This window comes from Xenopus tropicalis, chromosome 10 (assembly GCF_000004195.4).
Source record: "Xenopus tropicalis strain Nigerian chromosome 10, UCB_Xtro_10.0, whole genome shotgun sequence".
Taxonomy (NCBI): Eukaryota; Metazoa; Chordata; class Amphibia; order Anura; family Pipidae; genus Xenopus; species Xenopus tropicalis.
In genome coordinates, this window is record NC_030686.2 from 24,827,417 (window position 1) to 24,843,696 (window position 16,280).

Consider the following 16,280-nt stretch of genomic DNA (forward strand, 5'->3'; position numbering starts at 1 on the left):
GCAGTGCAAATCAAACATGTGCATTTCAAATTCTCCACTCTATATAAAAAGCAACAACTTGTTTATTCAAGAAATACATGCTTGCAATGTTTTATAATGGTAGATATTTTAATTAATAGCACAGGAGGTGTTGGGGTGACTTAATCTAGGCCCCCACCATCCTGTACTGTTAGCAAGTTTAATTTAGTTCTCAAAACTACCCTTCCCATCATACATTTTGACTGTTTGTTAAAAGGGACACCATCATGTTTTGCCTTGTGGTATCCCTGTCATTATAAAAAAAAGTGGCTGTACAGATGCCCAAACACTTACCCATCACTACCTTTAATAGTTGTGGTTACCCTAGTGCTACTGGTTACAGACTAAAAGTGTGCACCAACCCAACTTTAAGTTAAGGCAGCTGTAATTAAATGTGTTTCCCATCATGCACTAACACACAAATAAGCATTTAGGTTTGATTTACATCAGTAACCCATTGCTTTGCTGGTCCATCAGTGTCATAGGTGGATTTCAATAAGGCTGGGGGATGCCAAGCCTCCCCAAACCTGCTTGGCACTTCTTTTGGCTTCTGCAATCAGAGCATAGCTCTCCTGCAGACAGAAAAATTGACTAATCAAGGCATAGATGTAGGCAGGGCTGGGGAGATATTTCAAAAAGGATCTGCAGGCTGTAACTTTACCCAAGATCCTCACCAACGCCAGATAGGTTTTGAAAGTTTTTGAAGGTTTGAAAATCCCAATGGATGAGGAGTGCATCAGCGTGTTTATGTAGTCCAATACAATCGCATTGGCCAGATTTGGCCCAGCGAGTGGGTGACCTTACAAAATGAGCATATCTTCCTTGGGCCATTGAATAGATGCTTATCTAAATAGTCACACTAAAGCCAACTAACATTTACTAGAGAAGGTTGCCGTATATTTATGTGTGTGTGTATATATATATATTTTTTTTTGTTATTTAAAAAATGTTCTGTACTGCACATTTATTCTCGATTTATTCTTTCGACACATATCCCATAAGCAAACATCATCTTAATTGGCTTGTGTAATAATTCTCTTTTGTGGGGATTATAATAAATTGTGATGTCTGTTTTATTTTTCAGGTGCATCAGAGAACAATTCTTTGTTGCCAAACTACTATGAACTGTTAGAATTTGATCCATTGGCTGAAAGTAATAGAACCGAGTAAGTATACTTTAGTTCAGGTATAGGAAACAACTGTAAGAACAGAGCCATTAAACTCATTTACAACCTTTAGGCATTTTAGTGCCTTGTGTACAGTATGTATGTTTACAGCTTTATAGCCTGGGTTCAGCTCAATGAACCCAGACTTAGGATATAATAATTTCTGACTGTGGCAAGCTCTGATCCCTTTTTTTTTTTTAATTCCAGAGTCATATATGAAGAAATTGATACTTCATTGTGGAGGAAAACTGCAAATAGTGGCGCTGAGTGTTAGCATTTAATACCTGTAAGTTCTAGCTGACTTCGCTGTAGGCTGGAATGTAAAAACCTATTCACTGAAGTAGTTATTGTTTTAAAACAGTTGCATTTTGAGGACTTGAAATGTCCTCAGATGATTCAATTTGTATCAGTATTTTGCAAAAATAATAGTAAGTAATTTATCAGTTTGTAAGGCACCCCACCCCCGAGTGATGATAAACACTTAAGTCAGACCTTAGGTAAGCACTTTCCTTTTTCAGGGACCCTTGTGATTAGTTTGGGCTTTGCACATGTACAGTAGCGTAAAATCAGAACTTATATTGTGAAATAACCCTTGGCCGGAGACAGTGGCATAACTAGATGTTACTGGGCCTCACAGCAAATGTAGAACCCAAAACATTGGCAAGTTGACCCATTCTACCAAGATGTATTAAAATTGCTAATTTATTAGGGTCTTACTGGGCCTACTTGCTATTGCAGGGTCTGCTTTACCAGATTACCACCCTGGGCCAGTGTGCTTTTCAGCCAAGAGGAACACCAACCTGAGGCCTAAGCAAAGTAATTATAATCACTGAAAGGGGTTGCTCCCAGTGATTTGTTTCCATGCCAAAATCACCATATTCACTTGGGCTTGTGATGCATCCGCTAGTATATCAGTCTTCTTCACCATAGATGCAGCCAAATGTGCACCAGCAATCACTCTTCAGGATCCAGGAGGCTTCTTTTTCTTATTCATATATATCCTTTAGGGCTCTGGCACACGAGGAGATTTGTCGCCGGCGATTTTTAAAAGAGCGATTTGGCGACAAGACGCCAATGCTAAATCAAGGGAAATCGCCAGCGTCAAAAAATAAGAGGCTACTTCAAATCGCCTGCTGTTTCAAATCGCACACAGACCCTTTTCTGAGCGACTTGAGTAAACATGAGGGGGGGTTAACTGTTGAGTGTACCATGGGTAGCAGATCGCCTGGAGCTCAACTCGCATGAAATCTCTTTGTGGGTATTGTCGTGGCGACTTGTCGCCAAAGCGCCAGGGGGAAAAAACGCAGGCGACAAATCTCGTGTGCCAGAGCCCTTACATAAGTTCCAGGACCACATGTGTATAGAGAATGATTCACTATATTTTATCATTTCTTATTGTTGATATATTTTGGGAGGTTAATGTAGGAAAAAAGGTCTATAATATTGATAAGAAGTCTATAAACTGAGAAATATTTATTTTTCTTTGCAGAGCAAATCTCAACATATTTATGGAAGATGTTTTTAGCCAATGATAGGAGATGGGATGGAATACTCCCGAATATTTTTCTATGTGATGCTTTACTCTTTGGCCTAATAGTGGAGAAAACCTAAGCCATCCGATTAGACAGAGGTTTTTCATTAGGCTGCCAACCAACAAAATCTATTCATCTAGTCCTAAATCAGATTTAAATTCATTATGCCAAGAACGACATACTGAATGGCTTGACCCTGCTCTCAAATACAGCACTATTCTTTTTCTGTAGATCATCAATTGTTTACCTTTTTTTTTTCATTTTTCCAATATCACAAATGACATCTCATGCATCCACCTCAAACATTCTGACTTCAATAGTGAGCATTCAGTGTCCTTGCACAAAGAAATCTAAGGGGGAAAAGGATTGCCAAACACCCTTTGTATTCCATTGAATTAAAACAGTTAAAACTACAAAATCAAATTAATGCAGGTATACGGGTTTCAGTATACAGTAATATATGCAAAAAAACAGAGAGCAGTAACCAATGCTCCAAAAGGAATTACATAGTACTTGTAAATAAAATATAGTTATACACGGGGGAAAATACCCACCAGGCACCCCAGTCTATGGGTTTATGGTATTGCACTAAAAAAGAAGAAAATGGGGGTTCCCTAAACAAAATAGAGAATAATAAAATAAAGTTAAAAGCTCATTTATTTAGGACAGCGTTTTTCAACCGCTGTTCCGCGGCGAGATGTTGCCTGGTGTGCCGTAGGCAGGGCCGCAATTTTTACTTTCAAAGGGGGCCCGGCGATGCTACAGTTTCTTAGTAGCCCCCTTTAATAAAATCCGGGCCCTGTCATTGGTTGCGCCCCGTGTGTACGGGTGACGTCAGTACGCACGGGGCGCAACGTTATAAAAGGGCCTGTGTGCGGTCTCGTGTAGGCAGAAGTGCAGAGGCGGCGCGCGTGCGGGGAAGATGCTGCTGAAGCCGCCGAAGAGCAGAAGTAAAATGCTGCTGGGCACCAATGTATTAGGGGGGGCCACGGGGCACACTGACTTATGGGGGCACTGCTGCTGGGCACCAATGTACTAGGGGGGCTGGCTCTTGGCACCAATGTACTGGGGGGCACTGCTGCTGGGCACCAATGTACTAGGGGGGCACTGCTCTTGGCACCAATGTACTAGGGGGGCACTGCTGCTGGGCACCAATGTACTAGGGGGGCACTGCTGCTGGGCACCATTGTACTAGGGGGGCACTGCTCTTGGCACCAATGTACTAGGGGGGCACTGCTGCTGGGCACCAATGTACTAGGGGGGCACTGCTCTTGGCACCAATGTACTAGGGGGGCACTGCTCTTGGCACCAATGTACTAGGGGGGCACTGCTGCTGGGCACCAGTGTACTAGGGGGGCACTGCTGCTGGGCACAGAGTTAAATTTTTTAATATTTTCTAATGGTGGTGTGCCTCGTGATTTTTTTCATGAAACAAGTGTGCCTTTGCCCAAAAAAGGTTGAAAAACACTGATTTAGGACAAAAAAAAGCCTAACACTTTTCGTGCCTGTTGAGGGCACTTTTTGTTATCATTCTCAACTTTGTTTGAGGAACCCACATTTTCTTCTTTGTGAGTGTGATTCAAAATGTTCCAACCCTAACAAGACAAATACAGGCATAGGACATTTTTCCTGAATGCTAGGGTCCAAGGGTTTCTGGATAAGGGATCATTCCGTATTTTGGTTCTCCATACTACTAAAGTCTACTAAAAAATACAAACATGCACACATGTACCTACTTGATATAGTCCTAGGTTATTACTGATTCAACCAGCATTGGCAACAAGCAAGCACACGTAGTTGCCACTACACTTCCTTATGTTGCCATTTAAAGGCACTTTTTTATTGAAATTAATACTGTACAGCTAATTTATATTCCATATTCAGGTAAATGATATAATATCTGGAATGCTTGTGGCCAGGGATGTTCCAGTGATATTTCTGAAATGTAGATCCCCATACCTTAAGTTAAGGTACTGTTTTATTAATAGGAATTCCAAATCTGCACATATATAGCACTTGAGAATTTAAAGCAGATGTGTTCTACCTATTGAGTGGGTTTCCTCCAGGTACTTTGGATTTCCCCCATACCCAAGAACATATAGAAAGATTGATTCACTTCTAAAAAATTAACCACATTGTGTGAATGCCATAACAACCTCAGATTGTCAATAGACTGATGCCCAATATTTGTAAAAGTGCTTCACTATATATATATGTATAGAAATAAAGGATAAGACTAACAATGTGCTTACAAATGTTTCCTCTTTATTCATTGGTTGCAGGATGGACAATATTTTAGAAGGGTATTCTTTTTAAGTACAGTCCTTGTGTGATATATAATGACCTAACATTTAAATCAGAATGTAGGACTATATACAGTATTTTACACAGTCTGGGCCACAATCTTTTGCCTTTTTTTCTGAAGCTACCCTTAGACGCTGTGTTTAGCCTGGCTTCCAGCCAATGGCATATGGACACTAATTTAAGAGGCAGGATGAAAACAACAGCTAATCAGCAATAAAGAGTGAACACATTTTTTTTTTTAAAAGCTCTAATCTAGCTAACCATTTCATCAGTATGCACTATATGCCACTACTACCCACTGACAGCAATTGTCAGTCCCACATCTTTCGTATTGCTGACACCTGATATTGCCCATCCCCACACGTTGTAGATTATAAACTCTTTTGAGCAGTTCCATCTTTCTGTATTAACTAGTATTTTCATGTTTTAGGTATACACCCATCTATAAATACAGCACCATGGGATATTTGGCATTTTGTATGTTATTAATCAGCAATATTATAATAATAATAATAACAAGAAAAGGGGCATAGGAAGAAAACAAAAAGCAGAATAGGACTAATTTTACTGCTGAGAGCTTCCAATCATCTGAAACAGAATAGACACTCCCTTTGTGTCTTTTGCATTTGGCACACTACATACACTCTCGTGCACCATTCTCCTCCTTTCTTTCTATTTTACTTCTCTTTACATCAGCTCTCTGATACATTTTCCCTCTTGCGTTCTACTTGAATTTTTCTGTTATCTCCCTCATTTCATTATCCTAAATTATTCTTCTGCCATGCACTGGTTTTTTTTCCTTCGTAACTTTTGCTCCTTTTTGCTCTCCACTCTACCCTGTCCTCATCCTCTTCTCTTTCCTCAATAAATCAGTTTTTATTTTCACCCCTTATACTTTCTTTGCTTAAGTGCAAATTAGGGGCACTCTAGAGCAGCTTGATGGGGATATGTATGTATGTATATTTATTTATTAAGCGCTACTTAGGTACGCAGCGCTGTATAGTAGAATACATTAATACAAACAGGGGGTTAATAAGATAATAGATAAATACAAAGTATAATAATAAATACAGATAAATACAGCAGCAATAAGTTAAGAGTCGAGGACACAAGAGGAAGGAAGTCCCTGCCCCGTAGAGCTTACAATCTATATGGGAGGGGTAACTAACAGACACAAATAGGCAAATATAAGTGCTGTAGGTCACAGTGGGTGACACTACAATATAAGTGCCAGTTCCCTGATTAGGTGCTGGGCGAGTGCTCCAAAAGGTAGTCTTTAACCTTAGTTTTAAAAAGACTGAGGGAGGATTCTCTCCGGAGGAAATCAGGGAGGGCATTCCAAATGTAAGGGGCAGCCAGGCAGAAAGGTTTAAGGCGGGAAACAGCAGTAGCAGTGGGGGGCGCAACCAAACGATTGCTCTGCGAGGAACGAAGGAGTCGGCCAGGAACATACGGAGACACAAGGGAAGAGATGTAGTGAGGAGCAGAGGAACGGAGGGCTTTGAAGGTTAGGAGAAGGAGTTTGTAGGATATTCTTTGTTTAATAGGAAGCCACGATAAGGACTTTAGCAGGATTTTAGGATATGTATTTAGCCAGTGTCTCTGACTCTGCATATTCTATTCCCAGGTGCATGTCAGAAACAATAGGGTTAGAGAACACCACAGGTTTATGTGGGATGAAGCCACAAAAAAAATTGTTTACCCCCTCCCCGAAACTATATATTTTTTAACCCTTTAAGTTGCCAGCAGAATTTCACATTTCAGTTCCCCTCAGTGCCAGACATTTTTTGAAAATTTTGTGCTCTCTCATTTTAGGGTGTTAGTTTAAGTAGGAAAACTATATATAATTTTTTTTAAGAGAACCTGAGATTTCCACATATGCCTGAGTTTTTGTGTATTTATACTTCTGGAACAAGATTCAGAGCTCTAAATATTAAAAAAAAAATAAAATAAAATTGCTATTTATCATGGTATTGGGATTTATAACAGTAAAATTGTTTATTTTATGGGCAAAATTCCAACTGATTAAAAAAGCTTTGTGTCTCTTAAACATGCCAATACCAGATATGTAAAGTGTTATGGAGATTTCTGACTTCTATAGATCAAAAACTCACAGCAGTAAATTACCAAATTTTCAAAGCAATACAGCAGAATACGGCATACTTTAGATTCCAAAGCCAAAAATCCTGGAACATTCCCAGGTTTACCCCAGGAAACCATATATTTTGGAAAAGTACACATTCTGCCAAAATGAAATGGGTAACCATTTCTATTAAAGAACTAAAAACAAATCACCTAAAAGCTTCCACGTTCAAGCATCTTATCTCCCACAAAGCATTAGGTACCAAGAAAAAATATCCTAAATATGAAAGCCAAGGGTCCACTAAATTTTCACTTCTTGCGCTCTGGCCACTGCAATGTAAGCTCCCAGTATGTATATCTACATGTGTGACATGACCCCAACTTGCAGGACAGCAGCAAAGAATGACTGAAGTTTATGAGAACACAAGGTTGGGGGTACTTGGGAAAGTAAGAAAATGGCTAACCTTGTTTTTCTGTGCCAAAATCCTTTTAATTAGAATCCAGCAACATTGCCAACATTTGGGGACTCATGGTTAAAAAACTGAAGAGTAGTGGGTTCATAATATTACAGGGTTATGGGAGATAGCTCTTAGTACAAGTTGATCCAGGTACTGGTCCGATTGCCATCTTGGAGTCAGAAAGGAATTTTTTCCCCCTTTGCAGCAAGAGAGGCTTCAGATGGGGTTTTTTTTTTTGCTTTCCTCTGGATCAACTAGCAGTTAGGCAAGTTATATAAAGACATTTCAGGTTGAACTTGATGAATGTAGTTACTATGTTTTTTATATATATTTGCCATGAATTTCAGAGAATGTTCAGTTATAGAGACTTGCCTCTGCATTCCACATCAAAGCATAAAAGAGCATATTACCCTCTTTGTAGCAAGATCTACCAACATAACTGACATGCAAATGACCTGCACATTCTGCTTGCTTCTTCTGAATGGACCCCATTATATGTGTATAAAAGGACCATAGATATTAGATTCTATGTTCTGGTGCAATTCCGGGTGAGGAAAAGCCACTCCTTCACACCTCACTTGTTTCCCAGCCCCTAGGCAACAAGCAGAGACGGGGAATGAGTGGCTCCTGGGGTGCGATGGCCTAGAGGCCGCATAGGAAATGGCAGGCATGTGGATACTATGTGCCTGTCGCTTCCTGGTCTTCTACCTTCCCCCAGCACTGCCCTCTTACTGGATCAAGAACAGAAGATGTGGGTTCCCATTTTGGATTCACCCGAATGTGTACTTTCCCAAAATATTTGGTTTTGGGGGTCAAGTAATTTTCTGGGCATTTTGTATGCACTAACTTCCTTTTGGGGTCTCTAAATGCCAGATACTTTGGTAATCCTATGCACAATGGGCATCAAACTGTTCAGTGAGCCCTTGGATTTTTATATTTAGAATGTTTTTTCTTGGTACCTAATGCTACATGGGAGACAAGATGTTGAACGTGGAAGCTTTGAGGCGCTTTTTGGTTATTTCCTCAAAAACTGACAATTTTTGGAAAGCATTGTGACACCATACTTTGGAGTAGAAAGACATGGGTACCCGTTTTGCCCAAATGTGTACTTTCCAAAAATATATGGTTTTGGGGGGTCAATCTATTTTTTTGTGTTTTTACCCCACAAAAAATGCAGAAAATATGTTGAATTTTCAGTAGCTGAAGTGATTGCTTTTTAATGGTAATTAGAGCTCTAAATCTTGTTCTAGAAGTGGAAATACACAACAACTCAGGCATATTTGGAAAGCTCAGGTCTCCTGAAAAAAAAATGATATTTATCTAAATTAACCTTCCCCCCTGCCCCAGTAAATGCCCCTAAAATGAGAGAGCACAAAATGTTAAAAAAAAATGCCTGGCACTGAGCGTAGCTGAAACTTGAAATTCTGATGGCACTTAAAGGGTTAAAGCAATAAATGAAATATCTCTTATGAAGGAAATTACAGCTTCACTCCACAATAAGTATAATTACTATTATCCAGTTTGGTCCCCCTTGAAGAACTGTGTGAAAGCCCAAGAGGCCTCAGATAAATAATAGACTATTAATCAGTAAGATTTGTTAAAATAATGAATTTATTTTTAGCTAATTAAAATACTAGCATAGATTAGGTGGTGTATACATAAACGTTATAAATATAGTGTTATGCTTAGCTTGTGGACCAAGTCAGTTATTATTTTCTTTTGTTTAACAAGACTTGGGGGCGATCTTCTCCGTTTATTTTACACAGCTTTTTAAGCCGTTTTTTCAGCGAATTCGTTGTATACAGCTTAATGAATATGCCCCTTAATATCTGCTTGATTAAGATATAAGTATAAAGTGTTTTACAATATTTAGCTAAAATGATGACGATTTCACTTGGGTTTGCACAAAACCTCTTTCAATTTTGGTCACTTCCTAAGAGAGGCTCTGATAGCGGCAGATACTGTTGGCAACCAGGAAAAACTTTTTTTTCAAGTTCCATGGCACAAGCCAGAACTGTGAGCGGCAAATACAGATAACATCTAAGGAAACTGGAAGCTGAGGTGGCAGAGGGCATGGCAAGAAACCAACACAGAAGTCTTCTCTTATTCTCTAGGAGGTGCAAGCAAGAGAAAAAGATTTTAAGGGGATCTACTACAACTTACTAGCAGCTTCTGAATGTGTTACGCCGACTCCCAACTCCCACAAGGCAGCTTTGTGTGTTTCACTGCACTTACTTGTAGTCATCATGCCAGTCTTGCATGATGAGACTTGTGGCCTTGGGATTTTCTCTAAGATAGGTGGCTATGAACCTGAAGTTAACATTTTTGTGGGAGGTGTAAGTAGCATTCTAGGAGTATGGGCTGTGTTTGGCCATGCAGGCACCCTAGCAGCCGTGACAGCAGAGGGCTGGTAATCCCCAGAGGACTGTCCCCCTTGTCCACCCCTAATCGCACCACTGTTCCTAGACTTCCATGCATGGTCCAGGAACAGGTGGGTGAGGGCAGGGAATAAAATTGGTGGGGCAGAACGTTTTGTTTAGTGAGGATGTCACACACAGACCATGCCACAGAGTCGGGCTAGGGAATATACAACTCAAATGCCCAAGAAGTTCCACCCGAAAGTGGCTTCATTGGTTGGGTGTAATGAGCAACTCAGATTCACTAATGAATATCTCAGCATGCACCATGCTCAGCTTTTAGGGGGATGCTAAATTCAGCAGATGGGATAAAGACAGGACAGGAAATAAATCTGTGCTAGCAGCTTGCACATCACAGACCGTTACTGGCTTATTGGATAGGAAAATAAATGGTTGGTTTAGAGTCCTGTGGATGGTCCGTGTGTACCCTGCAGGGGGAGAGGGATGGGATACAGGGAGGATGTGGGCTGCTTAGCAGAGGCGGGCCAAGCCAACTCGCTCCCACCGTTCCCCCAACATGTGCACGAATGCTTGGATGCGCAGGGACCTCATGGAGTGGGAGAGCAGAAAATCAACGGCAGGGATAAGAGATCCCAGATTAGGGGTTGTCAAAAAAGGTACCTGCCTAGCCCCTTCACTGTTGAACCCTAGGCAGGTGCCTCCTCTGCCTACCCCTAGTTCTGGCCCTACTGCTTAGTTAGAACTCCATTCTGTGCTATGGGGTGTTAGAACTTAGCATTAGCACTGAGAGAAGGAGCACAGGAGGAGTGGTATAATCACCACGGGGCCAAAATGTGTAGCTCCTGTTTGTTTAAAAACTGCACCGACCTAGGGAAATTTCTGTAGAAGCTCCTTGACAACATCTTCTACAGCTTCTTCCATCTTCACCAGGTAAGTGCATATGCAGTAGAGTGAAAGTTGACCTCCCGCTCGCTCATTATGTGCATGCGTGTGATGCAACTCACCCCCATAAGTCACACGCATTCGCATAATGAGCAAGTTATTGCACTCCCTCGTTATGCTCATGCAAGTGCCACAACATGGCTGCCATCCTAGTACTGTAGGGGCTATTATTTTTTTAAAAAAACAACACTATGGTCTCCCCTAACATGAGTGCAGGCTCTATTAGCCCAAACCCCTGGTGGGGGAAGCAATTTTTGGGTGATAGGTGCCCTTTAAATTTGTTTGACCAGTTTTTGCTCATTTTTAGATGAGCACATCTGGAACAGGTATTTGATAATTTATCCAGAATCCAATTATCCAGAAAGCTCTGAATTATGGGAATAAATTATGGGAGTAAATATTTTAAAACACAATTTCTATGCAATAACAAAACAGTACCTTGTACTTGATTCTAGCTCAGATATAGTTAATCCTTATTGGAAGCACAACAAATTTATTGGGTTTATTTAATGTTTAAAATATTTATTAGTAGACAAAGTATGGAGAGCCAAATTATGGAAAGACCCCTTATTCAGAAAACTTGTCTAGGATATCTATCTAGGTAGGATATCTATCCATACTTTAAGGGTAAAAACACATGGAGCTAGTAGTAGCGGCTACTTTTTCACAGCTACAGAACACCAGAAATCCCCTGCCATTGACAATACTGAGAATTGCCTCTGCTAAAACACACGTAGGGATAAATATCAGTAATTTATCAGCATTGTCTATTTTAGTAGCATCATGTAGCTGCTACTAGTAGCTCTGTGTGTCTTCACCCTTATTCCTACTCTTCTTTTTCTTCTGCTTTTTTTCTATCCAGGCTTAGATACTAAACCCACTTAAAACCTAATTTCTTTATGGCTTCCACCCTAAGTGGTACACTCCTGAAAGAAACAATGTTTTTGGAATTGTATTTTTGTTCTGAGAGATCACATTAATAAAAAAAACAGTGCTGGGATCACCTTTCTTTTATTTAGGTTTTTACAATTATTTCCATACAAGAACCTTGAGTGCTGCCTGGTTTTCAAGATGCCCCTAATAAAAGACTAGGTTGTGGAACTTTTGTTACTTTTATACCCTCCTTTCCCCCTTCACCTGGTTCCTGGGGAGAGCAACCTCATAGCACTTTACATTAAAACAGGAGAGCTGCCGAATATAAATAACTAAACTGCAGTTTTTCTACATTTACGCTATATTATTTACTAAAATGGTTATCATTGCGATGTGACTGTTACGCCGACTCGCCGCCCCCACAATGCGACTTCCTGTGCGTCACTGCGATTTATTTGAAGTCGTGACGCCAGTCTCGCGTGATGAGACTTGTGGCCTTGGGATTTTCTGTAAGACAAGAGGCTAAGAACATGCACTTAATGGTTTTGCTGGAATTGTAAGTAGCGTTTTGAGAGTGTGGGCTGTTTGGGACACCGGAACTGTTGGGCAGTATGGAAGCTGTGTGGGGGAGGGGTCATGCAAACGTGTGGGGTTGGTCCTGAAGCCGTCAGATTCCGGGCAAATTCCAGGTGTCGGGGGACAGGTGTGCTAAGGGTAGGGAATTAACTTCAGTGAAGTTATCACACACAGACCAAACCAGTGAACATACAGCTCAACTTCCCAAGAAGTTTTGCCAGAAAGTGGCATTCATTGGTTTGGGTAACTACAACCTGTGTACTGAGCAACTCGCTAATAAACTACATCTCCCAGAATGCAACACGCTTAGCTTTGCTGGGGAAGCTGAATTCTGCAGAGGTGCTACAGACTGGACCTACTGTTTTACATACACATGGGAGCAGGAAATAAATCTGTGCTAGCAGAGTGCACCTCACATTTGTCATAATAAACATGTCTGCTCTCTATAGGGAGTTGTATTTTATCAACCGCTACATGCAGCGTTCCTTTACCTAGTCTATTGGAAATGGAAATTATTTTTATGTTGCACTTTTCTCCACTGGGACTCTTAGTTTTATACAGCAATCATTGTAGCCATTATATGCGGCTAAGTATGGAACGCTCGGAAATTAAGTTACTTTTTTAAGGCTTAAAAGGAGTTTCCACTGGGAATCAAACCAGGGTCTATAGCCTGAGATCTCTTCCTCCTGACTGCTATTGGCTTTAGTAAAATTTGTGTGCATTTTTCTATTTTATGTAATATAAGGTGTAGAGTTAGCTACAGGTCTAGTCGCCTATAACAGCCAATCGGCACGTAGCATTTAGCGGCTTCCTCTTTAAAGAACATATTCTTGGGATTATTGCACCTGGGCAATATTTATCCCTTTTATTGCTCATAGGGATTAGAAACAAATATGCTGCGGTAACAAATGGCTAATAAATTACAGCACACTATTTTACAGGCATCCAGCCGAGTACTTATAAGTGCAAAATGTGTAATATTCCTTTACTTCTAGTACGTTTTAGGGTGTTTTTAACTTTCATATTGTCTTTGCTTTTTTTATTTATTTGTCTTCTGTCTTTTTCAAGTGTTGGTCACTAAGATGTCTCTGAATTTTGAAAGAGGACGACAAGCATTCTGGACTCAGAGGGATCTGAGTCCGGAATGCTTGTCGTCCTCTTTCAAAATTCAGAGATATCTCCTTTCAGCTGCGGGTTCGGGGCTGCAAGCACCCGGACCACTACGGAACTTTGGTGAGCATTCGTTGATTTCTTTGCTTCCGAACCACCTGCTTATTATATCCAGACCTTAAGCGACTGACTCGGGGTTTTTACACCCGAGTCAGACCAACCATTTGGTATTTACTTTTCTGATTATTTTTATTTATTAAATTGGTGGATAGGCTTTGTCCAGTGGCCAGGTTGTGCTTATCGTAGCCAATTTGGCCGGCTGCTGGTTCATGTATTAGTTCAATATATTAGTTATATCTAATCATTTTTTAGTTCGTTTTATTTTCTGTTTGCGGAGAAACTCAACACAAGTTCACGCTCATAGAGCGTTACAATTTTGTACATTGGTCACTAAGATGGATGCTTAGTTTAGAGTCCTATGGATGGTTTGTGGGTACCCCTCAGGGGGAGTCGGGAGGGAGGATGTGGGCTGCTTAGTTATGAAGAAATAAAAGTATAATTCTGTTCTGTGCTATGGGGGATTAGAACTCGGCATCACACTGAGGACTCTCACACTCCACAGGATCATAAAAGAAAAAAGAATTGTCACCGGGACGGGAGGGATGTGTGTAAACATGCTAGTGATTATAATTGCTACCATGATACCCCAGGCTGGTGCTCCTGTTTGCTAAAAACTGCACTGAGCTATGGCAATTTCTGTAGAAGCTCCTTGACGGCATCATTTACAGCTTTTTCTTCACAAGGCAGGTGCATGCACAGTAAAGTAAAAGTTCAGCTTACATTACTTTGCATGAACCTGCCCACACATGGACAACAGACGGGGTGATGATCTTGGTGAATGAGCTTCTGCAGAAATATCTTGAGCCAGTGCATTTTTGGCTAACAGGAGAACTGCCTGGGGTATCAGGTAAGTAATTATAATCACTGCCCAACATTTGCCACCCTCCAGCGATTTCTTTAGTTTTTCTTTAAAGGAGAAGGAAAGGCTAATATAAAGAGTTAATCTCAAGCTGCAGGCATACCTTCACTTCTCTCAATAGTGCCCTTAAGTCTCCCCATATTTCTCCCGTTCAGATGATCAGAAGCCTCATAGGAAAAAAAACGCTGAGCTCTGTAAAGAAAGCTCCCATAATGCCTCGCTCCTGCACCTAGACCAAGACCGGTGTACATGCTCAGTTTGTAGACTATGAAGAAGTTTTTACCTTTTCTTCTCCTTTAAGGTCTTTTTTTAATAAGTGGTAACTATCATTAGTGCTTGGTAAAATACCAAGCCACTATGTTTAGATTATAAACTAGCGCTGCTTATACTCCTTATGCAAGTACTGGGGAAAAAAACAATCTACCCATGCTAATTTTTTCTTTGTTTTTCAGGTAAAATCTCTGGACCTGACATGAAAACAGCAACATGGCCAACTTCATTCAGTTGAGGTAAATGGTAATATAAATTTGTTTGACCAGTTTTTGCTTATTTTTGGATTAACAGGTCTGCTATACAGGTATATGATCAGTTATCCAGAAATCTATTATCCAGAAAGCTCTGAATTACGGGAAGGCCATATCCCATAGACTCAATTTTAATCAAATATTTTAAAATATATTTATATATTATATATATTATATATATATTTTTCCTGTAATAATAAAACAGTACCTTGTACTTGATCCCAACTCAGACATGATTAATCCCTCTTGGGGGCACAAAAAATGTATTAGGTTTATTAATGTTTATTAATGTTTAAAAGATTTATTAGTAGTCTTAAAGGAATACTGTCATGGGAAAACATGTTTTTTTTCAAAACATATCAGTTAATAGAGCTTCTGCAGCAGAATCCTGTATTGAAATCTGTTTTCCAACAACACCTTTTTTTTTATATTTAATTTTGAAATTTCACATGGGGCTAGCCATATTCTTCATTTCCCAGAGTGCCACGGCCATGTGAATTCTTCATGTGAAACTTATGTCCCACTTTATTGCTAAACCGCAAGTTGGAGTGATATCACCCCCCTCCCAGCAGCCGATCAGCAGAACAATGGGAAGGGAGCTAGACAGCAGCTCCCAGTAGGTATCAGAATTGCACTCAATTATAAGAAATCCAAGTCCGGATTGAGACTCCTCCAGTTACATGGGAGTAGGAGAAATAGGTTATCTGAAAGCAATTCTAATGTGTAGCGTTGGATCTTTCTGAAAGTTCAGAAAAACACATTTGTTGGTTCAAGAATAACATTTAAAATGGGTTGTTTGCTATGTAAACTGTAATTTAGAAATAAAAAATACACCGTAAAAATACACCGTTTAAAATCCCTTTAAAGTATGGTGATCCAAATTCCTGAAATTTCTTTCGTACTTTAGTGGCAAATCCTTTCCACTGTCACCTGGTCCCATGGGGCAGCAATCTTATGAATAGAAACTTCCATTAAAAAAAAACAGAAGAGCTGCTGAATATAAATAATTATAACTTCAGTTTTACTTAGAGTAGTCTCTATACGTTACTGAAATATTAATGTTTCTCCAGCTTTTGTCTTTAATATCACATTATTTTTTATTGTGATTTCACCTTAGATTTTTATTATACACTGTTAGGGGTTCATAACTTGTGACCAGGGCCAGGGCCCAAAATGGATCCCATTGATGGTCTAGTTGTCAATTCCAGGCAAACCTTGCCCCTTTTATTCCCTATAAGTAAGTTATATGCAGACCTGTTTTAAAGGAGAAAGAAAGGTAAAATTGTTGAGGGGTGCCAAACGCTAGGCATTCCACAGTGATTGTATTTACCTGATAAC

The 16,280-nt window shown here is 40.1% G+C and overlaps 2 protein-coding genes across 8 annotated transcripts in view; both read left to right on the forward strand.

Moving 5' to 3' along the window:
* Nucleotides 1-3,384, forward strand: part of tom1l1 (target of myb1 like 1 membrane trafficking protein) — a 36,811-nt gene extending 33,427 nt beyond the window's left edge. For 2 of the 4 annotated variants that reach the window (XM_012971551.3, XM_031893991.1), the window contains 3 exons: nt 1,103-1,184; nt 1,392-1,470; nt 2,674-3,384. In XM_012971551.3, the coding sequence (XP_012827005.2) occupies nt 1,103-1,184; nt 1,392-1,458 (149 nt within the window). In that variant the 3' untranslated portion in view covers nt 1,459-1,470; nt 2,674-3,384. 4 annotated transcript variants of the gene reach the window in all.
* Nucleotides 3,385-12,201: 8,817 nt separating this feature from the next.
* Nucleotides 12,202-16,280, forward strand: part of stxbp4 (syntaxin binding protein 4) — an 89,258-nt gene continuing 85,179 nt past the window's right edge. The window contains exons 1-2 of one of the 4 annotated variants that reach the window (XR_001925405.2): nt 12,202-12,309; nt 14,871-14,927. Coding sequence is in view for 3 of the 4 variants with exons in the window: in NM_001044504.1 (NP_001037969.1) it covers nt 14,905-14,927 (23 nt within the window). In the remaining variant the exon portion in view is untranslated. 4 annotated transcript variants of the gene reach the window in all.